We start from the raw sequence: 27,871 nt of genomic DNA on the forward strand, positions 1-27,871 counted from the left end.
AGGAAAATTTTTGAAAAAAAAATCAATATTTTTTTGACACATTTTTGGCGCCATTCACATTCATACAGCGATCAGTGCTATAAATATGCACTAATTACTGTATAAATGTGACTGGCATTGAAGGGGTTAACACTAGGGGGTGAGGAAGGGGTTAAATGTGTACCTGTATTGTGTTCTAACTGTGGGGGGAGGGGGGTGACTGGGGGAGGTGACCGATTGTGTCCCTATGTACAAGGGACACAGATCGGTCTCCTCTCTCCCCTGACAGGACGTGGAGCTCTGTGTTTACATACAGAGCTCCACGTCCATGCTCTGTCATTGCCGATCGCGGGTACCTGGCGGACATCGCGACCGCCAGGCACGCGCTTTAGCATCTCGGGGACGCGCCGGGCGTGCGCGCGCCGCTGCCAGCACGCTCGCGTGCCCCCCAGTGGCCGGAGGAATATGACGTCCTGTTGGATTTTCAGAGCCACCGTGAGGCCGTCATTTGACAATGGCCCGGGGCTCAGGTGGTTAAAGTATAACTAAAGGCAAAATGTTTGTTTCTAGTTTTTAATAAAGGGATTAAACAACTGTCAGTTTTTCATTGCTGTCTGCGCCCCCACTATGGAGATTCACCATCTTTATTTGTCCTGGAGACCATTAACACCAAAAGTGAAAGAGACAGATATTCACAAATTTTGGGTTGTCGCCAGAACAGGAACAGGAAGGAAGGAAAACCTTCCAATGGGGACACTAGTTCTTGTACTTCTGGTCACCTTGATGACAATCAGGCACTTCCTCACTTTGCTCTCACACTCACGTCCTGTTTTGGGCTATGGGACAGAAAATTAAGTAGAATCTCCCTAATGGCAAAAAATCCAAAAAAAAACTGAAAGGAGTTATAAGTTTTGCCTTTAGTTTTACTTTAATGCATAATGTAGTTATTGGATGAAAAACATTTTGGGGTTATCTATCTATCTATCTATCTATCTATCTATCTATCTATCTATCTATCTATCTATCTATCTATCTATCTATCTATTCCAGTGTTTCTCAACCTTACTAGTGCCGTGACCCCTTGATAAAATTTCCCAAGTTGTGGGGACCCCTAACAGTAAAATTATTTTTGTCGCGTGGGTTGTCAGCACCCAAGGCAGGGCAAGTAATTTGCGCCCCTAACCCATGGACATTTTATGCTCCCTGTGTCCCTTCCACTCCACATTTTAGGATGTACCGCTCTTTCTCTTTGTTCTCCTTTCTTTCCCTTTTTTCTCTCTCTATCCTAATTTCTCCTTTTTTATTCCCATCCCTCTCTCTAGCCATATTTCTTGTTCTTTTTCTTATTCTTTCTCTCACTTTTTCTTTGTTACTCCCCCTCTTTTCCTCTCCCTTTCATGTATTCTCTATTTTTATTTCTTTTCTTACCCCTTGTTGAGGGGGGGGGGGAGATGTGAAGAGTAGCAGTGCTGAGGGGAGTTCTGATCAGCCAAACTAGGTGCTCTTGATCAAGGTCATCTGCTAATCTGAGAACTGTAGTGAGGACTTTTAATGGCAAATATAATCACAGGCAGTGTTACTCACTGTGTCTCTGACTTTGTGATGTCTCGCAGCAGTGACCCCTATGCTGAAATCAGGAGATAAGGTCTCCTTAAGCCCCTCCCACTTCACATTCCTCACCAGTCAGGTGATCTTTAGTCTCTGCCCCCTTTAATGCCGTGAACTGGGCAGTTCCGAATAGGCTGAGTGGGCGGCCCCGGGCTCCAGAAACAGCCCTGCTGAGCGGTCGTGAAAAGGCTGGGAGAGCGTTGCGTGCTTCAGCAACAGCCCGAAATTCGGTGACCCCTGACAAATCGTAATTCGACCCCCAAGGAGGTCCCAAGGGGATTGAGTTACATTTTAAAGCAAGTTGGCTTTTTTTTAACCAAAGGTTAAATAACCTATGGGGCCCACACACGATCGGTTTTAACCGATGAAAACGGTCCATCAGACCATTGTCCTCTGGCTATCCTATCGTGTGTATGAGGCCTAAGAACTTTGTAGCTTGGAGCTCCAAAACTATCAACATCCAAAATCGAATCCCATATATTACAATGGAGGCTGTTCACTCATTAGTGGTCAGACACCTGTAGCTCCATGTCTGACACTCCAAAAGCTAAATGAGTTATGCCACGTACACACAAGCGTTTTTAATGTCATGGAAAAAAATGAAGTTTTTCTTGACGTGATTCTTGTCAAGCCTGCCTTGCATACACACGATCGTGAAAAAAAATGCTTGAGCAAAGTGCGGTGACGTACAACACGTACAACGGCACTATAAAGGGGAAGTTCCATTCGGATGGCGCCACCCTTTGGGCTGCTTTTGCTGATATTTTGTTAGTAAAAGTATGATGAGAGACGATTCACTCTTTTCAGTCTTCGTGCTTTTCAGTCTGTTAAAGCGTGACAAATGTGCTATCTCCATTACAAATGCTAGTTTTACCAGAACGCGTGCTCCCGTCTCATAACTTGCTTCTGAGCATGCACGTTTTTTTTCCTATCGTTAAAGCCCACACACAACTGTTTTTTACATCGTGAAAAACGACGACGTGAAAAACGACAACGTGAAAAACGGCCTACACACGATAGTTTTTAAAGACCAATTTAAAAAATTGCATTTTTCTCGTCATGAAAAACAGTCGTGTGTACGCAGCATTACATTTGAGGCAGATTTAGGCATTTTTGGCCCCATAGACTTCAATGGAAATGCCTGTAAATTCTCAAATCAAGATTTTTTACACATTTCATATGTTTCTTAGCCTGTTTGAACTGGTCTCCTCCCCTTGGTGCTTTCTGTTGACTAAAAACAAAAATGCCTGAAGCTTGAATACACATGTAATATGCTTCTAAAATGCTTATACATGCTTAAAAAAAGTCTGCAACTTTGAGATGTTATGTACTGTAAGAGGAGTGACCAAATGAAGTTCCTGAACATTTGCATATATCTCATATAGTATTACTGTAAGAGCCATGGCAACCTCAAAGTTATTTTTTCAATGAAAGGGTTATATTTTTTCTAAAATTGCAATAGGGTTTTAGGTTTAAGGTCAATTTAATTTCAAAGGGTTCTGGACTGCTTGTGAACTGGAGCCAATCAGCTTGCATTTGGAAAGTTTCTTCTGACCACTTTCTAAGATGCTTCTGACCTGCTCCCAACCTCCTCCTGAGCTGATTTTCCATTTCAACTGACTTGTAGTGGTAGAAAATCAGTTCAGATATATACAAATGTGTAGACAAGCCCTAATAGAGTTCTTAAAAAAGATCAGTATTTTAACAGCCTGGTTTGGGAAGTTAGCGATTATAAATGCATAACTGTGGCCTAAACATCTGCAAAAAAACTCTGGTTTCTATCACGTATGGTAGCAATTAAAAGCTGACAACTGTACTACCTCATCGAGTTTTATCACTTTATTGCTTCAATATGCTAGGCAAACTGTGAAATCAAGAGAAAACTTGCCTTTACCTAAGCAGTCTATGTTCTGTAACCAAACAGTAATGGCTACTCATATATCAGTGAATGTGCTGCGAAAACAAAAAGTTGAACGTGAACAGGATGGATCGAATTGACTAATAAAGTACCTAGGTGAAACATTTTCCCACCAGGATTACAATTAGCAGGCTACAGATGGACTAGGATCCCTGTAGCTATTTAACTGTATAATAAGATAAGGATTTTGTTTAAGAAAATATTAGAAAGAACTATTAGAAAGCCTCCTATGAAACATAATTTTTTGGAGTCATGCAAAAAAGGAATTTTTAGAAGTCCTAGCTAATACACTGTATGGCTCTGTGCTCTTGAGGGCAAAGATGTCTTTAGGAGATAGGCATGGAAATGTGATCTGTTTATTTTCTTTTTTCTTTAAGAGGATAGACAAGATGTGCAGAAGACTAGACACGAGACAGAAAATGGGCACCTCCTGGAAATTTTAGATGTCCCATCTCTGTAAATGTCAATCTTATTTTGCCCAGACTAAAAGTCTCTTCCCAGGATTAGCAGACAAGGTGAAATAACTCTGATTAGAGCCTGAAATTAATTTTGCACATTTTATTGTAGCACAAAGTTTGGCTCAACTTGTGGAAACAATTACATTACAGATTAAAACCTGCGGCTAATATACTACTAAATGCTGCTTGCAGTTGAGTATGACATGAGTTTAAAGAGGAGGTCCACACAAAAATGGAACTTCCGCGTTTCGGAACCCTCCCCCCCTCCGGTGTCACATTTGGCACCTTTCAGGGGGAGGGGTCGTGCAGATACCTGCAGACACCCACTTCCAGGCATAGACCCCTGCAGAATCTGCAGGGGTCTACGTCACTTCCCGTCCCCCCACTGTCTTCTGAGAAACACACAGGTCCCAGAAAATAGCAGGAACCATTGGGGACGCACAGCGCGACGCATGCATGCGCAGTAAGGAACCGGGAAGTGATCACTTCCTGATTCCCTCACGAGGATGGCGGCAGGGGCAGCCGAGAGCCGAGCGATCGATCGGCTTCGGTTGCCGACCTCGTGTGCACCCTGGACCGGTAAGTGTTCATTTATTAAAACTCAGCAGCTGCAGTATTTGTAGCTGCTGGCTTTTAATATTATTTTTTTTAGGCAGACCTCCACTTTAAATATCTGCATGTCACTGGCAAGACTGTTACCCCAAAGTAACTGCCAATATTTTCTTATGCTACTTTGGTGGCACCAAACTATGGCACAAGCAAAGTGGAACATACGCTCTATTTTCTGTCTTCAGTGATTGCTAAGATTTACAAATATGTTGAAAATCTCTAGAGGCATTAACAGCAATTCTAATGTTTTCAGGGTGTTCATTAAAATTTAAAAAATGTATGAGTTTCAAATTGTGGTCTTCATTTGCAATCTAGTCTAAACCCCTATATTGTTAGATTGCTACAACTGATTTTTCAATTGGTGGTACGGATCATAGGGAATATTTAACTAGGCATGGCCTTTATTTTATGTACCCGGCCCATGTGATAGAGCTTTCTGTGTTATTATGACTGTATTGATACTGTATTGGTACTGCTTCATCTGCCCCTTGATTCCTTGTATGCTGCTGTTGACCCCTCTATAATTTGAGGGTCAACAGGTTTTGGTAAGCAGGCTTGCATTTTCTGACAGAGGTGACGAGTGTGCATGCACATCCTTTTCACAGAAGTTGGTGTGGGGATTTTCTTGCTATCATTTTATATGTGGATTTTCATGTGATTTTTTTATTAGTGACTTTTGAACATTTACTAAGTGCTGCACCCTCTCTATACTAAAATTGTATGTAAAGTCAAAACTCCTTTTCTTTGCTTCATATAGAGTGGGAAATGGTTGAAACACCATGAGGTTATTTTTTTATTTTTTTTGCCTGTGCCCTACTGGGGAGATTTGCCTTCCTGTTCTGGAGACGCAACAGGAAATTAGAGGAAATCTCTCCAAAGTGACAGTAATTCCCACCTAAGCCCTCATTCACATTGAAGCGATTTGTCCTGCGATTTGACAGGTCAAATTATCTGATAAGTCGCAGCCTATTCCTGGCAATTACATCGTTCCAATCGCTGCAACTGATTTGCAAAAGTAGTTCTTGCACTACTTTTGCCTATTTCGGGTGCAATTTCAATAGACATCTGTGCATGAAGCTGCAAAGATGTCTTTCAAGTTTGACCCAACAATGCGGTTTTGAAACTGTGCGATTTCAGATGAAGTCGCATGACTTCAAAGCTGTGTTTTCGATGTGAACAAGGGCTTAGAAAGCTTTCATAGAAACAGATGTCCCAATTGGGGGATTTTCTCTTTCCTTGCTCTGGTAAAAAGTAGATTTCCTATCACTTTCTGAGACAATGGTTACTAGGAAAATAGGATGAATCTCCCCAGGGGTAAAACAAGGCAGCAAAAAAAATCATTAGAAACACAACCGGGGCTCTAACCCTACCCAATGCAAAACTTGCCTTTAAATAAATTGTCCATGCATACATTTTAATACTTTATAGAAATGTATCTTAGTTTAGTCATTTAAAAGGCAACTATTATAGTTTGGGGTGAATTTTATTTTACATGTGTTTTGAAGATTTATAGGTATTAAACCACTGTATCACTATTATAATTGCTTGCTTAAAGCGGAAGTAAACCCATCCATAAAACAGTATCATTTACGGCACGTGCCGGAACTGTAACACTCCAATTGGTTGTGCTCTCAACCAAACTGTCAAACCATTCAATGGCTGGTGTCATAACTGATCACATGTGCAGCATTATGGCAGTTGTAGATTAAACAGAGGAAAACATGGCAGCTTCCTTGGCTGAAAATGATAGGGGGGTTTATTTCCACTTTAATTGCTTTATACTGTATCTGTATTACGGTCTCTATAAAAAAGCTTTAAAAAAATATAAACATTTCAAGTGTTTGTATAGCCAAAACCTTTTTTAGGTTTAAGTAGGGAATAGATTAGGAAATGGTTTAAACCTGATTTGTGTCCTTTGAGGGTGAATTCCCTTTATTTCATGCCCTAGAGATGCAACAGGAAGTAAAATCAACAGGAAGTGAAACTGTTAAAAAGTCCCTCATAAACATGCATGTTTGTATACTTAATCCATTCACAGACATGGATTCAACAGAATTTATAATTCAGAGTTCCTTGAGACTTTTTTTAATGGTCCCTGAAATACCAAGATACCTTTTAAAAATGCAGGACTACAATGATAGGCATCTAAAATCTTGAGGTACCCGATCTCTAGACACAAGTAAAGTGAAGAGTACAGGAATTTAGCCATTTTTTTATCACACTCTTTTTTTAGTTTTGAGTATGGAATAGATTAGGGAATGGTTAAAACCAGATCTGTATCCCTTGGGGAGATTTCCCTTTATTTCCTGCCCCAGAAATGCAACAGGAAGTCAAATCAACATAAATATATTTTGTATTACATATTCATCTCACTAAATAAAAGAACAACATATTTTTTATTGCTTTTATGCATGGCAGTGTGAACTCACCCTTCTGCGTGCCCGAGGTGCAGCCTCTGGTGTATTCGGAGATGTGGATTCATTTGGTGTTTCTGAAGTAGAGCTAAGAGATGAATTACTACTAGAGAGTTCTTTATTCTGCCGCCTTGATCCAAATGGCAGGATGGACGTAACAAAGTCAGACACCTCTTTCTGCTCATCTTTGTGAGAATCTTGCTTTAACTTGTGAGCCCTATCATTGGCTATTACTTGTGATAATGTCATTCCAAATGCCTGTGGCAAGAATTCTAAAATAAAGAATAAAAGTAAGAAAAATATGAATATATAGCCATGTCATTTACACCTTTTAAATTCAAGAGCTTTATACCCACAAGACATAGCATTAAAACCATTTGCACATTCTCCTACAGTTTGACATTTTAAAAGCCATCTGTCAAGTACAAGGCTAATGTCTCACATGTTGATATACAGTTTAATAAAGTGAATCTATACTCAACAGTAAACGCAAAGCTATGTTAATAGTCAAGATAGAAACGATAAATAATACAGTAACAAAGAAGTGAAATACTTTCCTGGACAAAATACTGTTTCATGCTCCCGTTACTGGAAGCTGCATATATGAATGTCAAAACCCTATCATATGAGATCACTGCAAAAGGGTAAGATCAGCCAATCCTTCCTCCTGCAGAGATCATATGACTGAGCTTGAAGGATATACAATGTAGCATTTTCTTCAAAATAGGTGTTTTCAGCTCTTTTATTACTCTTTAGTAGGGAATAGTAATCCAAATAAAGTAATTTTGAAAAACTGCAATGAAATGACCAATTTCACCCTCACTTAAATTAGCCTCAAATTTCATTGTGCGGACTTGTGGTTTCTGTGACAAATGTCATAGGACTTTGTCTTCCAACACAGCCATGTGACCCTCATAAACAAAGTCAAGTGATCGCCACATCAGTGCTGACATCTTGATTATGTGACCTTGTTTATAATTACATTTATATGGCTGGCCACTTCAATTATCACTTAGGCAAAATGTCTGCCGTCTGCATATTTGACTTTGGATCAGAGCCTTTTCCACATCCCTTCTTGCCATTGGCTAATTTTGACAGCCTTTTGCTTTATCGTTAGTTTGCTTAGGCTACAGAGCCAATCACTGTTATTTATTCTCCCTGCTTCTGTGTCACTGGGGGCAGGCAGGGACAAAGTACTTTTCTGGGAAGTTATCAATTTCCCCTCTTCTGGCACCACCATAAATCTGAGGCATGGTGTGGACCCCTAAACCTGTCAGCAATTGCAGGAGGTCCACCACTGCATTACCACCACAAGGCCATTTTTACAAAACGCACATTTGGTTGAATCTGTTGTAAGCCATGGGTCACTTTTTAATATATTATGAATTAAATAATGTTCTACTCTATCTGGATTTTGTCTTTTAGCTCAATGTGTTATCTTGTTTGGATATACAAGCAACAAGGATTACCAGAGGATGGTGGCCTGTTACATAACTGGGTGAGCATGTTCCTATCTCGCCCTTTATTTGACTTATCACTTGCTTCTCTGTTTGTAAATAAAAATATTTATTTGCAGTATAGCCAAATGTGGTAATACTGATGCGCTCATTTCAAAATGTCTGCCAGAATCCACAGTGCATAATATACAAAGACTAATGAGCTGTACAGTTTAACTTCAGTCTATATATACCATGCAAATCAGAAAACCCGGTATACCACATTGTGCTCTCACAGAAGAAGGGCCAGTGGTGTTAGCCAATTAGATATCGCTGGTCTACATAGCCCTGTAAATCTAACATGCAATCTGCTCATGTGCAGGTAGCAATTTGTTCAAACGTTGATATGGAATTTATCAAACTTTGTTTGGCAGAGTGCACAACATACCATCAATTACTCACTAGATTTTGTGCAAAAGCACTCAAAAGCAAAGTTTGATTGCCATGCCAATGTTTTGAAAGTTAACATTTAATCCCGGTAATGTTTGATTATGCATGTCACTGTGCCAGGTTATTTGTTTTGCTCTTCCATACAGCCCCAAATTAAAAGCTTACGAAATTTGTAGAATTTAGCAACAAACGACACAAAATAATCAACTCTCTCCTTCAAGAGAGTCAAAAACAAAAATCGCCTTGTGGGCCATTGAACAAACATTTATAAAACAAATTAAATTCTACTAGTGTATGACCAGATTACCATTGGGTGTTTGCTGCCCAGAGGGGGGGTATAATAAAATCACCAGCTGGTCCAAGCAGAAGGCTGGGGTTGGGTTGGTGACCAAGATGTGATGCGGGTAAGACAATTCACATATATGCATTTTTAACTATGTATTCAATTACTAAAACACTGACCTGGCCAAACAACTATGGAAAACCACCACTTTTATGAAAACAAAGGTTAAAACGTTAAAAGTAATTCCAAGGTAAAAATGTTTTTGTTATTTAACTTAAACCAGCATTGCAAACTAGCTAAGATAAGACTATCAACAGCAAGAACATTTAATATAAAACACATTGTGTCAGAAATGTAATTCCTGTGATCATTCACTTGAAAGAATTTGAGCAAAGTTTCAGAACACTGAGCACATAATTCAGAAATTCTGCAATGAACTGTCTATATATAAAAAATAATACAAATAAAAAAAGATATTTTACGATTCACATAACTGTGTGAGGTAGAGGACACATTCCAGAAAACAGAGAAATAAGACATAGTCAGTTAAGTATTTTTAAATAAAACCATAAATACTCGGATTGTGAATGTGAAAGATATATATGTGATAAGGACCTGCAGCTGCTGTCCACAAGGTGCTAAAACCTTAAAAATGTCAAATAAAAATCAATACAGCGCTTACAATTGTGATATATTAGTGATAAACACCAAAAAATTATCAATATGTAACACAATCTCTTGCAATGTGCTAAAGTGCTCCAAATAAGTAGAAAGTGCTGAAGTGCTTCATATGAAATTGCTGTGTAACCCCCCCCCCCCCCTCTTGTGTACCCACTCACCAGAAACAATGGACCCTCAGCTTTGCAGTCTGGGGGTCAAACACTCTGAAATTAGAAAGTTATCAAAGTGCTGAAGACAAAAATTAAGAGACCCAATTAGAGTGTGCAGAAATAAGTGAAAAATATTATAGAAAAGTCCATATAATGAGAATCGGTTCACACAGCAGCGGCATTACTTCAGGGGCGACTCTGCAAGTCATCCTGAGGACGACTTCAGAGGCGATTTGCAAAACGACTTCTGTATAGAAGTCATTGCAGGTCGCCCCGAGCCGCCCCCGAAGTCGTACAGGAACCTTTTTCTAAGTCGGAGCGACTTGAGTCGCTCCTATTAGAACGGTTCCATTGCATTGAATGGGACACGACACGTCAGGCAGCTGAGCCTCCTGTCGTGTCGCCCCAGTGTGAACCTGGTCTTAGAGTATAAATGTTTGAGAGACTTTTAAGAATAAGAACCCTTTCACACTGGGGTGCCTTGCAGCAGCTATAACGCTAAAAATAGCGCCTGCAAAGCGTCCTGAAACAGCCGCTGCTGTCTCTCCAGTGTGAAAGCCTTGGGGCTTTCACAATGGAGCGGTGCGCTAGCAGGACGGTAAACAAAGTCCTGCCAGCAGCATCTTTGGAGCGGTGAAGGAGCGGTGTGTTTACCGCTCCTTCACCGCTCCAGCCCATTGAAATCAATGGGCGCCGCGGCTATACCACTGGCAAAGTGCCTCTGCAGAGTTTTAATCCTCTCTCAGCCACTAGCGAGAAGGTAAAAGCATCCCGCTAGCGGCCAAATTGACGGCAAAGCACTGCTAAAAATAGCAGCGCTTTACCGCCGACGCACCCACTGCCCACAGTGTGAAAGGGGCCTGATGCCGCGTACACACAACCGTTATTCATGTCATGGAAAAAAACAAAGTTTCCTCTCAAGCCTGCCTTGCATACACACGATCGTGAAAAAAAATGCTCGAGCAAAGAGCAGTGACGTACAACACGTAAGGCGGCACTATAACGGGGAAGTTCCATTCGAATGGCGCCACCCTTTGGGCGGCTTATGCTAATTTCCTGTCTCATAACTTGCTTCTGAGCATGCACGTTTTTTTCCCCCTCATTAAAGCGTACACACGACTGTTTTTCACAACGTGAAAAACGACGAAGTGAAAAACGACGAGAAAACTGGTAATTCCGTATCTCCCCCTATCCAGCTGGAGGGCGGGGGGGGATAGGTGTGGTTCAGGACTTGTTCCTGGGCGATGCTCTTCTCTCCTTCAAATCCCTAGAGGAAAAGTTTAGTTTATGCCCCCCAGATCACTATGCCTATGTTCGCATCTCCCACTTCCTGAACTCAATTGGACCCTATCGTATATTCATGGCTAGAGAGGTGTGGAAGTTTTATCATACCTCCCCAACACCCCATAAAGGTATTTCATTTTTCTACAACCTTTTCCAAAGCAAGTTGCGCTTTGTTAAGTCCCAACCCTTCAGGAGGTGGGAGTCCGACTTAGGAATAACAATCACGGAAGCTCAATGGACTAAAGCGTTCAGCTCAATCTATTCCTCCTCCAGATGCATCAACCACTGGGAGTTATCCCAGAAAATAGCACTTCGGTGGTACCTCACCCCCTATAGAATTTCTAAATTTGGGAACCAAAGTTCCCCACTATGCTGGAGAAATTGTGGTGGGATAGGTAATCTGTTCCATATGTTGTGGTCCTGCAGGCACTTAACTAGTTTTTGGCACTCGATTTTCCAATACATATCCAGGATCACTGGTATTCTAACCCGGCCTAGTCCTAGCTTGGGGATCCTACATGTGGGGATAGAAATCTTCCCTGTGGATTGCAGAGCGGTGGTGACTCATATCCTCTTGGCAGCTAGATCATTGCTCGCACAGCAATGGAAGGCTGACAGGGCCCCAAACGCATCAGAGGTTCTCCTTATGACACAGACGCATTATGTTTTTGAGTCTCTTTTGGCCAGGAGGAGAGGGGTGGGATGTAAATTTGATGCCCTGTGGAAGATATGGACTACATGGTATATGGCCAAAGACTGAAATTCGCTCTTATGTATTTGGTTTAACTCCCGTAAAAGCGGAATCAGACTTTCTTCTTATTACTAACCTACTCCTCCTCACCTCAGCCTTCCCTCCCTTCCCTTCCCTTCCCTTCTCTTCTTTTCTCCTCCTATGTTTCCCATCTTTCCTTTCTTCTTCTCTTGTCTTATTTCCTATTTTCGGTACCTTCGTTCTTATCGCTCCTATCTCATCTCAATAGAGGACTGATACATTGAAGGTTCTAACAATTTATTTTAAGTGCTCATAGTGGTATCCTTGGATGCATATAATGGATATTTGTTGTATTGTACAGGAGTAAAATGGACAATCTGGGTGCGGTCGCACTGGTGGCGCCGTTCCCTTGATGCCGTATTATGTATGTATCTCTGTTCCCTTGGTACCAAGTATATGTTTGATGAAATTTTTTCAAATAAAAACGAATTAAAAAAAAAAAAAAAACGACGAGAAAAAATAGAGCGGATTCTAAATTTTTAACGCCCATTTTTCTCGTCGAGAAAAATGCTCTGGAGCCTACACACGACTTTTCACAACCAATTTAAAAAATAGAATTTTTCTCGTCATGAAAAGCGGTCGTGTGTACGCGGCATAAGAGTTATGTGCCATCTCAAACGTAGGGATATTTGGAACCTTGTACCCTTAGACCCCTTTCACACTGGGGCGCTTTGCAGGCACTATAACGCTAAAAATAGCGCCTGCAAAGCGCCCTGAAACAGCCGCTGCTGCCCTCTGGGCTTTCACACTGGATCGGTGCACTGGCAGGATGGTAAAAAAAAGTCCTGCTAGGAGCATCTTTGGAGCGGTGAAGGAGCGGTGTGTTTACTGCTCCTCCACCGCTCCTGCCCATTGAAATCAATGGGCACCGCGGCTATACCGCCGGCAGAGCGCCTCTGCAGAGGCATTTTGCGGTGGTTTTAACCCTTTCTCAGCTGCTAGCGGGGGGTAAAAGTGCCCAGCTAAAGGCCGAATAGCGCCACAATAGTGATGGTAAAGCGGCACTACAAATAGCGCCGCTTTAACGCCGATGCTCCCACCGCCCCAGTGTGAAAGGGACCTTAAACATAATAGATCACAAATGCATATATCACACTGCAATTATATTCTAAACACTAAAGAACCAATGTTCAAAATCAAGTAGGAGTTACGTCTAATGGACAGCAAGTAGAAGATTCTGCTTACCACATACCCTACATTTTCTGGATTTCTTTTGGCAACCTCTGTGGTCATAGATCACTTTATCCTTACTCTTATTGCATGCCATGCTCATTACAGCAGTGATGGTCTAGAACATTTGGTTTGGGTGCACAGGCAATACAGGTATTAGTAAGCCCTGCAGCAGTGTGAACACAAGTCCCATGTGTGCCTCACATGATTCTGATGGTACCTCCTTCAACAAGTTTCTGCAGCAGAGGACTGGCAGTAGTGGTGGCAGCAGAGGGGGCTACTGTATTTATGTTAGCATGTTCTGTGCTGGGATATACCCTTGTAGTGTCAGAGGGAAGCCTGCAGAGGAGGATGAGAAAAGCTTTGTCTGCAGCCAGACCATACAAGGCAGAGCTGCCACCCTTGAACAGAAATTGCCTTTTGAAAATAATAAAACAAAGTATTTCACAAGAAAGGAAGTCTTACACAATCCCCAACCATCATCTATAGTGAAAGATAACTTTTTTCTTTTTTTTAATTTTTAGGATTTGGATTTATTTATACTTAATTTTTTTGAAAAAGTATTGTTTTTCTTTACATTGTTCACATGTATGGCTTGTAGAGGTCTGGTGTCTCTGTTTAGAGATGAGTAGCACTCAATGCTTTTCATTAAAGAAAAACCAGCACATAAAGTCAACAGTTAGATACTAAAGAACAGAATTTTAGTTTATACATGCTTTACCATAAAACATAATAAAAAGAAGGTAACCTGAAGATGAGTACACAATGTAATAAAAACAGTGTACAACTATATTGTAATATAAGTGGTAACAACTGCAGAGAAGGTATATACAGTGTAAGTTAAACATTTACATTGTGTTTTATATTTTTCACGTTGCTATGACTTGGAATGTTTCGTTAGAACACAGTAGGTTTGATTTACTAAAGGCAAATAGAGTGCGCACTTTGCAATTGCAGTTGCCCCAGAGCTTAGTAAATGAGGGGGAAGGCCTTCTGACTTCCATCATTCAATTATGTAAACACAAGAATGCTTTTTTTTTTTCCTTTTATGTGATTGGCTATTCTTTATAAAGTGAACCTTCCCCTCATTTATTATGCACTTGTAAAGGGCACATTCTGTTTTCTGTTAGTAAATCAACCCCAATCACTCTACAGATGCATTTGATTGTACTACTTTTACATTCAACCCTGCAAATAATGTTTTTATTCTGCTGGTTTAGTTGAAGTTTTTAAATGTAACATGCATTGAAATGTCCACTCAGCTATATCCTTTAAAACTTAAGGTAGAACTCTAGCCATTTTTTTTATGAGTGGAAATGGATGTCCAAAATATTCCCTCTACCCCTGGTAGCAACTAAAATTTGCAATAACCCTTCAATTTTTGTCCTGGTGACAATGGATCCCATGAGGATGGATCTCCCCAATAAGGACCCAGACAGCATTAACAAGCCAATAGTGTTTCCAAACCTGCCCTGCTCCTAAAGCAGAAAAAAAGATTTGACCTGAGTTCTACTTTAGAGAAATGTGGACAGGCTATAGTACCGCGGCATTGGCGGTACTTGTCCATCCGCGTGCATTATGGGGGTCTGTTTTGGCGCCAACCGCCAGACGTCTATGACGTTCAGCCGCCGGCGCCTCCCGACCCACACGCACGCAGCGTGGTGTTGGGGGTGTGTTGTTTGGGCCGTGCCCTCATAAGCCCGTCAGTGGTTGGTTCTTCTCTTGGCTCCCAGTCTCTTACAATCATCGTAACCCCAAGGATTAACATCTACGCTTCTATACAAGGTACCTATATTCCACTTGGGCCCTTATATATATTTATTACTGGGGTTGTTATATTATATTATATTGTAGACCTCAATCCCCATAGCCTTATTGTTAGGATATCATAATCCATTTTCATGGAGTCTTATACAAGTGCTATTATTGCTATCTCCACAGAAGCCTCAAATAGATGTTTCCTTGCTACACCATACCTTATTAATAGGGATGAGCTCCGCGTTCGATTCGAACGTATGTTCGACTCGAACATCGGTCGTTCGATCGTTCGTCGAAACTCGAACAAAACGGGTCGTTCGCGCCAAATTCGAGTGACGCAAAACGTCCCATAATTCACTGGGGCGTTGAGCGCTGATGATTGGCCAAGCATGCTGTATGTCCCGCATGCTTGGCCAATCACAGCGCTCAAAAAACGAAGAGCCATAATTGGCCAAAGCCAGGGTGGCTTTGGCCAATTATGGCTCAGGGGGATTAGTACACGCCCCCCACTATAAAAGGCAGCCTGCACGGCTGCCTAGTGTAGTGTGTTGGCGGTTCTAGAGAAGATCAGTCAGTCAGACAGAGAGAGATAGAGAGATAGAGACACAGTGTCTTAACCAGATAGATAGATAGATAGATAGATAGAGTAGGAAGTGTAGTCAGTATAGTTAAAAGTACAGTTTGTAGAGAATATATTCACATCCTTAGGCGTTGTCAATATATTTATAAACTGTACAGCTCAGCTAGTTTATCTATCAGGCAGGAGATTGTTCTACATGCAGCGCTCTAACGTGTTGTATTGCCTGCATTAGGGATTTACTTTAAATATAATTATTCTGTGTTATTTAACGTGTGCTAGTTAATTGCACACACAGACGCATTACCTGTTACTGCACGTGTGCAATTTATTTGCACAGAAGCGCAGTCGCTGTTAATGCAACTGGGCTATTGAATTGCACAGAAACGCAGTCGCTATTACTGCGTGCGTGCTGTTTAATAGCAACTAAAGGCAGTTGGTGTCACTGCGTGCGTGCTGTTAAATCGCATTTGACCGCAGTCGCTATTACTGCGTGCGTGCTGTTTAATAGCAACTAAAGGCAGTTGGTGTCACTGCGTGCGTGCTGTTAAATCGCATTTGACCGCAGTCGCTATTACTGCGTGCGTGCTGTTTAATAGCAACTAAAGGCAGTTGGTGTCACTGCGTGCGTGCTGTTAAATCGCATTTGACCGCAGTCGCTATTACTGCGTGCGTGCTGTTTAATAGCAACTAAAGGCAGTTGGTGTCACTGCGTGCGTGCTGTTAAATCGCATTTGACCGCAGTCGCTATTACTGCGTGCGTGCTGTTTAATAGCAACTAAAGGCAGTTGGTGTCACTGCGTGCGTGCTGTTAAATCGCATTTGACCGCAGTCGCTATTACTGCGTGCGTGCTGTTTAATAGCAACTAAAGGCAGTTGGTGTCACTGCGTGCGTGCTGTTAAATCGCATTTGACCGCAGTCGCTATTACTGCGTGCGTGCTGTTTAATAGCAACTAAAGGCAGTTGGTGTCACTGCGTGCGTGCTGTTAAATCGCATTTGACCGCAGTCGCTATTACTGCGTGCGTGCTGTTTAATAGCAACTAAAGGCAGTTGGTGTCACTGCGTGCGTGCTGTTAAATCGCATTGACCGCAGTCGCTATTACTGCGTGCGTGCTGTTTAATAGCAACTAAAGGCAGTTGGTGTCACTGCGTGCGTGCTGTTAAATCGCATTTGACCGCAGTCGCTATTACTGCGTGCGTGCTGTTTAATAGCAACTAAAGGCAGTTGGTGTCACTGCGTGCGTGCTGTTAAATCGCATTTGACCGCAGTCGCTATTACTGCGTGCGTGCTGTTTAATAGCAACTAAAGGCAGTTGGTGTCACTGCGTGCGTGCTGTTAAATCGCATTTGACCGCAGTCGCTATTACTGCGTGCGTGCTGTTTAATAGCAACTAAAGGCAGTTGGTGTCACTGCGTGCGTGCTGTTAAATCGCATTTGACCGCAGTCGCTATTACTGCGTGCGTGCTGTTTAATAGCAACTAAAGGCAGTTGGTGTCACTGCGTGCGTGCTGTTAAATCGCATTTGACCGCAGTCGCTATTACTGCGTGCGTGCTGTTTAATAGCAACTAAAGGCAGTTGGTGTCACTGCGTGCGTGCTGTTAAATCGCATTTGACCGCAGTCGCTATAGCTGCGTGCGTGCTGTTTAATAGCAACTAAAGGCAGTTGGTGTCACTGCGTGCGTGCTGTTAAATCGCATTTGACCGCAGTCGCTATTACTGCGTGCGTGCTGTTTAATAGCAACTAAAGGCAGTTGGTGTCACTGCGTGCGTGCTGTTAAATCGCATTTGACCGCAGTCGCTATTACTGCGTGCGTGCTGTTTAATAGCAACTAAAGGCAGTTGGTGTCACTGCGGCTATTTTGTTACTTTACACTTGAGCCAAGTCGCTCTTACTGTGTGGTTGCTGTTTAATACCATCTGAAAGCAGTTGGTGTGACAGCGACTATTTTGTTACTTTACACTTGAACCAAGTCGCTCTTACTGTGTGATTGCTGTTTAATACCATCTGAACGCAGTCGGTGTGACAGCGACTATTTTGTTACTTTACACTTGAGCCAAGTCGCTCTTACTGTGTGGTTGCTGTTTAATACCATCTGAACGCAGTTGGTGTGACAGCGACTATTTTGTTACTTTACACTTGAGCCAAGTCGCTCTTACTGTGTGGTTGCTGTTTAATACCATCTGAACGCAGTTGGTGTGACAGCGACTATTTTGTTACTTTACACTTGAACCAAGTCGCTCTTACTGTGTGATTGCTGTTTAATACCATCTGAACGCAGTCGGTGTGACAGCGACTACTTTGTTACTTTACACTTGAGCCAAGTCGCTCTTACTGTGTGGTTGCTGTTTAATACCATCTGAACGCAGTCGGTGTGACAGCGACTATTTTGTTACATAACACCTGAACGCATAACTATGGCTGGAAGGACAAAGAGAGGCAGAGAGTCACGAGGGCAAACAGGCTCTGCATCTAGAGGTAACGCTGGTGATGGATGTGGTGCATCCTCTTCAGCACGTGGCCGTGGCCGCTCGTCCTTCTTTTCGGGAGCTGGCCGTGTTGAGCCTCAACATGCTGAGAAATTAGTTGAGTGGATGACCAAGCCGTCCTCATCCTCCTCATCCTCTCTCACACAGACTGATTATAGTTTGTCTGGCAAAGCAGCTGCCAAGGCGTCCTCTACCCTCTGCACAATGGGATCACACAATCCTTCCCTAGTCCCACCGTGTCCTCCTGAGGAGTCCCCCGAACTGTTTCAACACAGTGTTGGGTACATGCTAGCTGAAGATGCACAGCGTTTTGAAGACTCCGATGACGGAACACTGATAGAGGAAGGCATTGATGTGAGCCCAGGGAGAGGGGGTGGCCGAGAGGGACAACAATCTGGGAGTGATGTTCCCCCAGCTGGAGCATACTGCCAGGTTGTCGCCAGTGATGATGAGGAGGGAGGGGATGATGAGGTCATTGACTCTACCTGGGTGCCTGGTAGGAGAGAGGAGGAGGAGGAAGAGGACGAGGCACAGGCACATCTTCAAAGAGGCAGGAAGCCCTCCAGGGGTCAGCTTAAGGGCAGTACACCAACTGCATTACGTGGCGCTGCTGTGTCTCAACGGTACAGCAAAAGTTCTTTGGTGTGGGCCTTTTTTGAAACCTGTCCATCAGATGCTACCTTTGCTGTTTGCAACATATGTCTCAAGCGTATCTCGCGTGGCCAAAACATCACCCGCTTGGGCACCACATGCTTGTCCAGACATATGTCGACCTGCCATGCAGCTCGTTGGCAGACATACCAGAAAGACCCACACCAAAGACCAAAGCGGTCCTCCCCTTGCCCTTCTGTGACCTCAAACCCCACTAGACCCCTAGTCCTCTCTGCAGCCTGCACCGAAGGTGTAGAAATAGGTGTGTCACAACGTAGTAGTGGTAGTACATCCGGCCAATCTACTGATATTACCAGACAAATTTCCCTGCCCCAGCTGCTGCAGCGCCGAAAGAAGTACGCTCCCAGCCATCCACATGCCCAGCGGTTGAATGCTAGCTTAGCAAAATTGCTAGCACTTCAACTGCTACCTTTTCAGTTGGTAGATTCTGCCCCCTTCCGTGAGTTTGTGGAATGTGCAGTACCTCAGTGGCAAGTACCCAAACGCCACTTTTTTTCACGGAAGGCGATTCCGGCTCTCTACCGGCATGTGGAAGGCAATGTCCATACCTCGCTGGACAGGGCGGTCAGTGGTAAGGTGCATCTTACCGCTGACTCATGGTCCAGCAGGCATGGACAGGGACGTTACCTGTCTTTTACGGCCCATTGGGTGACTCTGCTGGCAGCTGGGAAGGGCGCAGGTCAAGGCACAGTAGTTTTGGAGGTTGTTCCACCACCACGCCTCCAAAACACTACAACTGCTTGTGACACACCTCTCTCCTCCACCCCCTCCTCTTCTTCTTCCTCTGTGGCCTCTTCCTGTGGTGATGTTGGCTCAGAACCAGCCGTGCTCCGTAGGCGTACGACGGGCTACGCAGGAATGCAGGCCAAGAGATGCCATGCGGTCCTAGAGCTGGTGTGCTTGGGAGACAGGAGCCACACTGGGGAAGAGGTTCTTTCAGCTCTGCAGGGGCAGGCTCAGAGGTGGTTGACGCCACGCCAGCTGAAGCCTGGAATGGTGGTCAGCGATAATGGCACCAACCTCCTCTCTGCCCTGCGACGTGGAAAACTCACCCATGTGCCCTGTTTTGCGCATGTTCTCAATTTGGTGGTGCAGCGGTTCTTGGGCAGGTACCCTGGCTTACAGGATGTCCTGAGGCAGGCCAGGAAAGTCTGTGTGCATTTCCGGAGGTCATATAATGCCACTGCTCGGCTGACAGACCTCCAGAGGGAATACAACCTGCCCAAGAACCGCCTAATCTGTGACATGCCCACCAGATGGAACTCTACGTTGGCCATGCTGCAGCGGCTGCACACGCAGCAGAGGGCCATCAATGAGTACCTGTGCCAATATGGCAGCAGAACTGGCTCAGGGGAGCTTGGGTTTTTTTCACCACGCCAGTGGGCCTTGATCAGGGATGCATGCACTGTCCTGTCACCATTTGAGGAGGCCACGAGGATGGTGAGCAGTGACAGTGCATGCATCAGTGAGACTGTCCCGCTTATTCACATGTTGGAGCACACCCTACGTGGAATAATGGACAGGGCCCTTGAGGCAGAACAGAGGGAGGAAGAGGAGGACTTCCTTACCTCTCAAGGCCCCCTTTATCCAGACACTGTTCCTGCTTGCCCACCTGGAACACAGGAAGAGGAGGAGGAGGATGAGGAAGAGGAGGAGGAGGAGGATTGTATCAGCAGCATGGAGGTGGAGCCTAGCACTCAGCATCAACAGCAGCAGTCTTCAAGGGATCATTTACAGTCCCAAGGAACATGTGGACTTTTACGTGGCTGGGATGAGGTGGCTGAGGATCCTGTCGTCCTCAGTGACCCAGAGGACTGTGCCCCGAATGCCTCTGCAAACCTACGCTGCATGGCCTCCCTGATTCTGCAAAGCCTGCGTAAGGATCCTCGTGTACGTGCTATCAAGGAGAGGGATCATTACTGGCTGGCAACTCTCCTTGATCCACGTTACAAGAGTAAGGTAACGGATCTTATGTTGCCATCGCAGAGGGAGCAGAAGATGAAACTACTGCGGGAGGCCTTGCAGAAGGGTCTGTGCAATGCGTTCCCAGAACCGGGGGGATTACCAAAACCTGGCCCTGGACAACGTCTTGCTGAGGCTTCGGTGAGTCAGAGAAGGAGCGGTGGAGAAGGTGGCCGTCTGACCGATGCGTTCAGACAATTTTTTAATCCGCAGCCCCAAGGTCTGACCGGTTCCAGCAACCATCGCCAGCGTCTGGTTTACATGGTCCGGGAATACCTAGCGGCAAGATCCGACTTGGACACCTTCCCCACGGAAAATCCTCTGGCTTACTGGGTCTTGAGGATGGATCACTGGCCAGAGCTTGCACAGTACGCAATTGAGCTACTGGCTTGCCCTGCATCCAGTGTTCTTTCAGAACGTACATTCAGTGCTGCTGGAGGCTTTGTGACCGATCACAGGGTACGCCTCTCCACCGACTCTGTTGATCGACTGACCTTCATCAAAATGAATCAGGCTTGGATCAACACCGGCTACCAAGCACCTGATGCTGATGTTACTGAATAAGAATTTTGTGTTGAAATATCAGATCCCTTTGAGACTGCTGATGCTGAGTGACTGTCCTGTTGTGCTGCTGATGGAATATCCTTCTCCTCCTCACTTTTCATGCTGTTAGCTAGTAAGAAATTTTGTTTTTCTGTGCTCCGCCACCAGTGCCTAAGGCCTAATTTTTCTGCCCCTGTTTAACAGGGGCGCCTAATAACAATTTTTGATGCAATACTTTGCACGTGGCCTAAGGCCTAATTTTTGTGCCCCTGTGTAACAGGGGCGTCTAATAACAATTTTTGATGCAATACTTTGCACGTGGCCTAAGGCCTAATTTTTGTGCCCCTGTGTAACAGGGGCGTCTAATAACAATTTTTGATGCAATACTTTGCACGTGGCCTAAGGCCTAATTTTTGTGCCCCTGTGTAACAGGGGCGTCTAATAACAATTTTTGATGCAATACTTTGCACGTGGCCTAAGGCCTAATTTTTGTGCCCCTGTGTAACAGGGGCGTCTAATAACAATTTTTGATGCAATACTTTGCACGTGGCCTAAGGCCTAATTTTTGTGCCCCTGTGTAACAGGGGCGTCTAATAACAATTTTTGATGCAATACTTTGCACGTGGCCTAAGGCCTAATTTTTGTGCCCCTGTGTAACAGGGGCGTCTAATAACAATTTTTGATGCAATACTTTGCACGTGGCCTAAGGCCTAATTTTTGTGCCCCTGTGTAACAGGGGCGTCTAATAACAATTTTTGATGCAATACTTTGCACGTGGCCTAAGGCCTAATTTTTGTGCCCCTGTGTAACAGGGGCGTCTAATAACAATTTTTGATGCAATACTTTGCACGTGGCCTAAGGCCTAATTTTTGTGCCCCTGTGTAACAGGGGCGTCTAATAACAATTTTTGATGCAATACTTTGCACGTGGCCTAAGGCCTAATTTTTCTGCCCCTGTGTAACAGGGGCGTCTAATAACAATTTTTGATGCAATACTTTGCACGTGGCCTAAGGCCTAATTTTTCTGCCCCTGTGTAACAGGGGTGTCTAATAACAATTTTTGATGCAATACTTTGCACGTGGCTCCTTGTTGCGCTCCAATTACAGATATTGGGAGGGGTTGCAGTGTTATGTTGCGCCTATGGACACATTTTTATGCCCCTGTGTAACAGGGGCACCTAATAACAATTTTTGATGCAATACTTTGCACGTGGCTCCTTGTTGCGCTCCAATTACAGATATTGGGAGGGGTTGCAGTGTTATGTTGCGCCTACGGACACATTTTTATGCCCCTGTGTAACAGGGGCACCTAATAACAATTTTTGATGCAATACTTTGCACGTGGCTCCTTGTTGCGCTCCAATTACAGATATTGGGAGGGGTTGCAGTGTTATGTTGCGCCTATGGACACATTTTTATGCCCCTGTGTAACAGGGGCACCTAATAACAATTTTTGATGCAATACTTTGCACGTGGCTCCTTGTTGCGCTCCAATTACAGATATTGGGAGGGGTTGCAGTGTTATGTTGCGCCTACGGACACATTTTTAAGCCCCTGTGTAACAAGGGCGCCTAATAACAATTTTTGATGCAATACTTTGCACGTGGCTCCTTGTTGCGCTCCAATTACAGATATTGGGAGGGGTTGCAGTGTTATGTTGCGCCTACGGACACATTTTTATGCCCCTGTGTAACAAGGGCGCCTAATAACAATTTTTGATGCAATACTTTGCACGTGGCTCTTTGTTGCGCTACAATTACAGTATGTTTGAGGGGTGCCCTTTTTTCTACAATTTTGCTTTCCCAAAAAGATAATGCCACCCCCCCACCACCCCTAAAATAATCGAGATATTGTTCCCACACAGCACGTGCGCAACCAGTATTAAATTACTTTGTTCTTATAATAATTTAATGTTGTGCAGGGACATTTCTAAACATGTGCCACTACTAGAGACACACAGCAGGTGTGATATTTGAAGGAATTTTTCATTTTTTTTTTTCACTTTAAACATCATTAAAATCGCTGCTCCGCAAAAACGTCCGTTTTTAAAATATTTTTTTCGATTGATACATGTTCCCTGGGGCAAGACCCGGGTTCTGAAAGACGTTTACCAACATTAAATTGAATATTGGTCTTTAAAATGATCGTTTTTGAATTTGAACGTTCGAGTCCCATAGACTTCAATGGGGTTCTAAATGTTCGCGCGAACCCGCGGTCTGTTCGAACGTTCTGATGCGAACCGAACCCGGGTATGTTCGGCTCATCCCTACTTATTAACAAAGCTACTGGGATTTTGCCTTTATACTATGAGTATCCATGCCTTCCTTGAGGGGCTATGTGGTGGGTTGCGTTCCTGGCACACGCTCCATTATTTCTGGTGGGAGACTTCACGGATAGACCTGTGGGTCCAATGGGCCACGTCATATTTCCCTACACAGCATGCCTGTCTGTAAGTTCTAATATGGGAGTGGTTCGTCCTACCATATGTGCAATTATATCCTCTGCCACATGCTAAGTAATTATGAATCGAATTATTATATTACTATATATTTTTTCTAGATATGCATCACATGCCTGCTCCTGATGAGTGGTACTATCAAACCACGAAACGCATCGAGCTAGCTACAAGCCGTGGTTGCACCTTTATGAATTCTACAATTTTACATTTCATCTTATGCAGCTTTGTGGACTATAGATTGGGGCGCCACTACCTAGGGTCCCTTTCGGGTCATACCGATGCTGGTCGGGAAGGTTGGAGGCTATCTCTACCTTTGTTGTAGCTGTTTCTACAGAATGTTTACAATATTTATGCATGTGCAGATTGTTCTTTGAATTTTATGGGAAGTGTACAAACAATATACATTTTGCTTTTTTCTAAATGTATTAATGGTTCTAAACACTATTAGGATATTATATTTATATAATTTTCTGTTTAACTATTGTTCAACTGTACTGAATAAAACAATTATATTTTCAACTAGTTGATATTTGGTTTTCCCTGAAGACTGTGTGCTCCATATAAAGTCCCCCCTGTTCATGTTTATTCCCCTCTCCTTTCTAAAATATTTATGTTCCTAATTAGCAGTAGATAAACTTGAGGTGGTTTTACCTGCATTCAATTTGCACAGAAATTGTGACCGTCTCTCTATGGAGCCAGTTTACATATATCCACATCGGCTTCAGTGCGATTTGCACAGGAGCCCTGTTTGTCGTTTTGTCCATTTTAGGTCCGAATTCAGCCAAAAACTCCATTTGAAATCAGACCTGAAACAGTGAACAAGGACACACTCCTGCTGTAGGCTGCTGTGTGCTCATATTTGAACCCAGCCTCAAACCAAACCCTCAATGACGTCTGCGGAGTAAAACATATTCAAAGTCTACAGCCTAAATTTCTAATTTCTCATCTCATCAAGCCTACAGTCGAAATGTTCCCTTCTTTCTGTATTTCAGACCCCATCTCAATGAGTTCTAATCTCTAATGTAAACACAGAACTTGGTGCACTGGAAGAGGGGAGACAGCAAAGTTTGGAGACAAGAGTTGGATGACATCATTGCTTTGCTTATGAACTTTGGGAATAAATTACGCCATAATGGCTGTAACTACATATGTCAGGGACTTTTATAACTAAATCTAACTTTTATAATAAGTATTTTTTTTTTATAATTGTGTATCGTATACAATCACTGTCAATGGTTTGGTGGTTGCTTAGCTACTATTCAGTATTTAGGTCATGATATATGGAGGCTGGCCTGATTCTTATACTTATTATAAAGGATTTACATAGTGCCAACAGTTTGTGCATCACTTTACAATACAAAGGGAGACAATACAGAAACAATACAGTTCAATACAAGAGGGCTAGGAGGACCCTGCTCCTGGGAGCTTACATTCTAGCAGGGAGGAGCTGGTGGAAAAAAAGTTAACAACTGTGAGAGATGAACTGATATAGAAGATTTGGTTATTAGCTTAAGGCAGGATAGTCTTCCCTGAAGAGATGAGTTTTCAAGGATCGCCTAAAAGTGGACAGTAGGGGAAAGCTGGGGAAAGCTGGACAGATTGGGGTGGGGAGTTGAAGAGGATGAGAGAGGCTCTGGAGAAGTCCTGGAGATGAGCATTGGGGGAGAAGACAAGGGACCTGTCATTGTTAATGTTTTGAATTTTATTTGTTGGGCAATTTGAAGCTAGTGGAGGGATTGGAAGAGAGGGGTGGCAGACACTGAATGGTTGGTAAGGTAGATGAGTCTGTCAGCAGCATTCATGGTAGACTGAAGCGGGGATAGCCTGCAAAGAGGTAGGCCAATGAGGAGGGAGTTACAATAGTCAAGGAGAGAGATAACAAGTGAGTAAATAAGTTGCTTAGTGGTTTCAACAGATAAAAAGGGGTGTATTTTGGAGATGTTACGGAGGTGAAGTCTACAAACTTGACAGTGATTGCATTTGGAGCTGAAAGGACAGCTCAGAGTCCAAGATTACACCTAGCATCCTGGCGTGAGGGGACTGATGATTGTATTATTGATCCTAATGGAGAAGTCAGGGGAGGGGCACGGTCAGAAGGGAATATTATGAGCTCAGTTTTAGAAAAACTGAGTAGTGCAACATCCATGCTGATATGTCAGTTAGTAATGTGAGAGGAGACTGAAGGAGTGATGAGAGGAGCAGAGAGATAGATTTGGGTATCATCAGCATAGAGATGGTATTGGAAGCCATGGGAGTTTATAAGATGACCAATGAAGGAGTTGTAGATGGAGAAGAGGAGGGGTCCAAGGGCAGAACCTAGGGCAACCCCTACAGAAAGAGGAAGCGGAGAGGAAGAGGCAGAGTTATAGGTAACACTGAAGGAGCACTGTGATAGGTAGGAGGAGAAGAAGAAGAAGGAGAGAGTAGAGTCTTGCAGGACAAGAGATTGGAGTTTTTGAGTGTCAGTTAGTAAATAATTTGTGAATTTTACTACAGCACTTTCTGTGGAGTGTAGCAAGCGAAAGCTAGACTGTAAGGGGTCAATGATGTAGGAGCTCATGGGGTTGTAGAGTAAGCATTCTAAAAGCTTAGAGGTAAGTGGGAGCAAGGAGATGGGTCTTTATTGTTCAGGCTGGTGGGGTCCAGTGAGGGCTTTTTAAGTATGATGATCAGAGAATGTTTTAGAGGGGAGGGGAAGGTGCCAGTAGAGGGGGAAGGTGCCAGTAGAGAGGGAAAGATTGAAGATGTGAGTTAGGGAGCAGAGGATAGAAGAAGAGGGTGACTGTAGTAGTTGCGCGGGAACAGGGTCCAGCAGAGGGTGGTTTTGCACAGAATATGTTAGGTGGGATAGATATCTGTGCAGTGGAGATGCCCCCATGAATCAATCTTATTTTTGAAGTAATCTGCAATCTCGTGAGCGAGTTACTGGGTTGTGGTGGAGAAGATAGAGAGTTAAAAGTAGAGACAACGATGACAGAGTGTTAATGAGAGTGACAAAGTAGGCTTGTTTGGCAGCATAGAGGGAGGATAATTCGCTGCTGGGATTTGATTTTACACCACAATCGCTCCAGTGCATGGCTGTGTCTTTTACGTTTTCTGGTGTCCTCAGTCTGCCAAGGTTGCAATGGTTGGGCCTGATACTTTGTGTATTAAGGAGAGCATGTGAGTCCAGTGTGGATGAGAGTGAACTGTTGTAGACAGAAGAGGCCAGATCGGGGCAGGACAGGAGGTGTCAGGACCTGGGCTTGAACCTGAGACCTCCTCTGTGTCTGGCATTGCCTCTTCCCACTGAGCTATCTGGGATGCTCGACACTTCCTTGGTGTCTTAATTGCTGTTGAACCTTGAACCCCTTGCTCCTCCCATGAACTTCCTATAAAAGCCTTGTCTCAGCACTTCCTCTTTGCCAGGTTATTGTGCCTGAGAAAAAATAGAGCAGATTCTAAATTTTTAACGGACATTTTTCTCGTCAAGAAAAATGCTCTGGAGCCTACACACAACTTTTCACAACCAATTAAGAAAATTTAATTTTTCTCGTCATGGAAAACGGTTGTGTGTATGCTGCATAAGAGTTGTGTGCCATCTCAAACATAGGGATAATTGGAACCTTGTACCCTCAGACCCCTTTCACACTGGGGCGCTTTGCAGGCGCTATAACGCTAAAAATAGCACCTGCAAAGCGCCCTAAAACAGCCGCTGCTGCAGTCTGGGCTTTCACACTGGATTGGTTGAACCTTGAACCCCTTGCTCCTCCCATGAACTTCCTATAAAAGCCTTGTCTCAGCACTTCCTCTTTGCCAGGTTATTGTGCCTTCCCTGCCAGTGCCTTGCTGTGGTCGTTCCTGCTGCCATCTGTACCTGCAACCACCCATGTTTGATCCTCTGCCTGTTCCTGGACTACTCTACTGCCTGATCCCAATCTGCAACCATTCGTGTTTGACCCTCGGCCTGTTCTTTGACTACTCTACTGCTTGATCCCAACCTGCAGCCACTCGTGATTGATCCCTTGGCTTGTTTACTGACCACGCTGCTGTTTCATTCTTGTCTGTTTATCCTCTATTGGACCCTGGCTTGCTCACACCCTGGTGGGGCAAACTTGAGGACCGCGACCTGGTACTAGCTTGCAGCTAAATCCATCTCCACCATCAGGAGCTCTGGGTGGAGGACTGTGTCCATTGTGTTAGGTCAAAATATGAGGTTAA

At 43.7% G+C, this 27,871-nt stretch overlaps 1 protein-coding gene across 3 annotated transcripts in view; it reads right to left on the bottom strand.

Annotated features, from left to right (window-relative positions):
• The window catches only part of ARHGAP6 (Rho GTPase activating protein 6), a 347,962-nt gene that overhangs the window by 69,984 nt on the left and 250,107 nt on the right, over positions 1 to 27,871 (bottom strand). For all 3 annotated transcript variants that reach the window (XM_040336507.1, XM_040336505.1, XM_040336506.1), the window contains exon 4: positions 7,002 to 7,258. In XM_040336507.1, coding sequence (XP_040192441.1) covers positions 7,002 to 7,258 — 257 coding nt within the window. The remainder of the gene's footprint in view (positions 1 to 7,001; positions 7,259 to 27,871) is intronic.

Source organism: Rana temporaria, chromosome 2 (genome assembly GCF_905171775.1).
Source record: "Rana temporaria chromosome 2, aRanTem1.1, whole genome shotgun sequence".
NCBI lineage: Eukaryota > Metazoa > Chordata > Amphibia > Anura > Ranidae > Rana > Rana temporaria.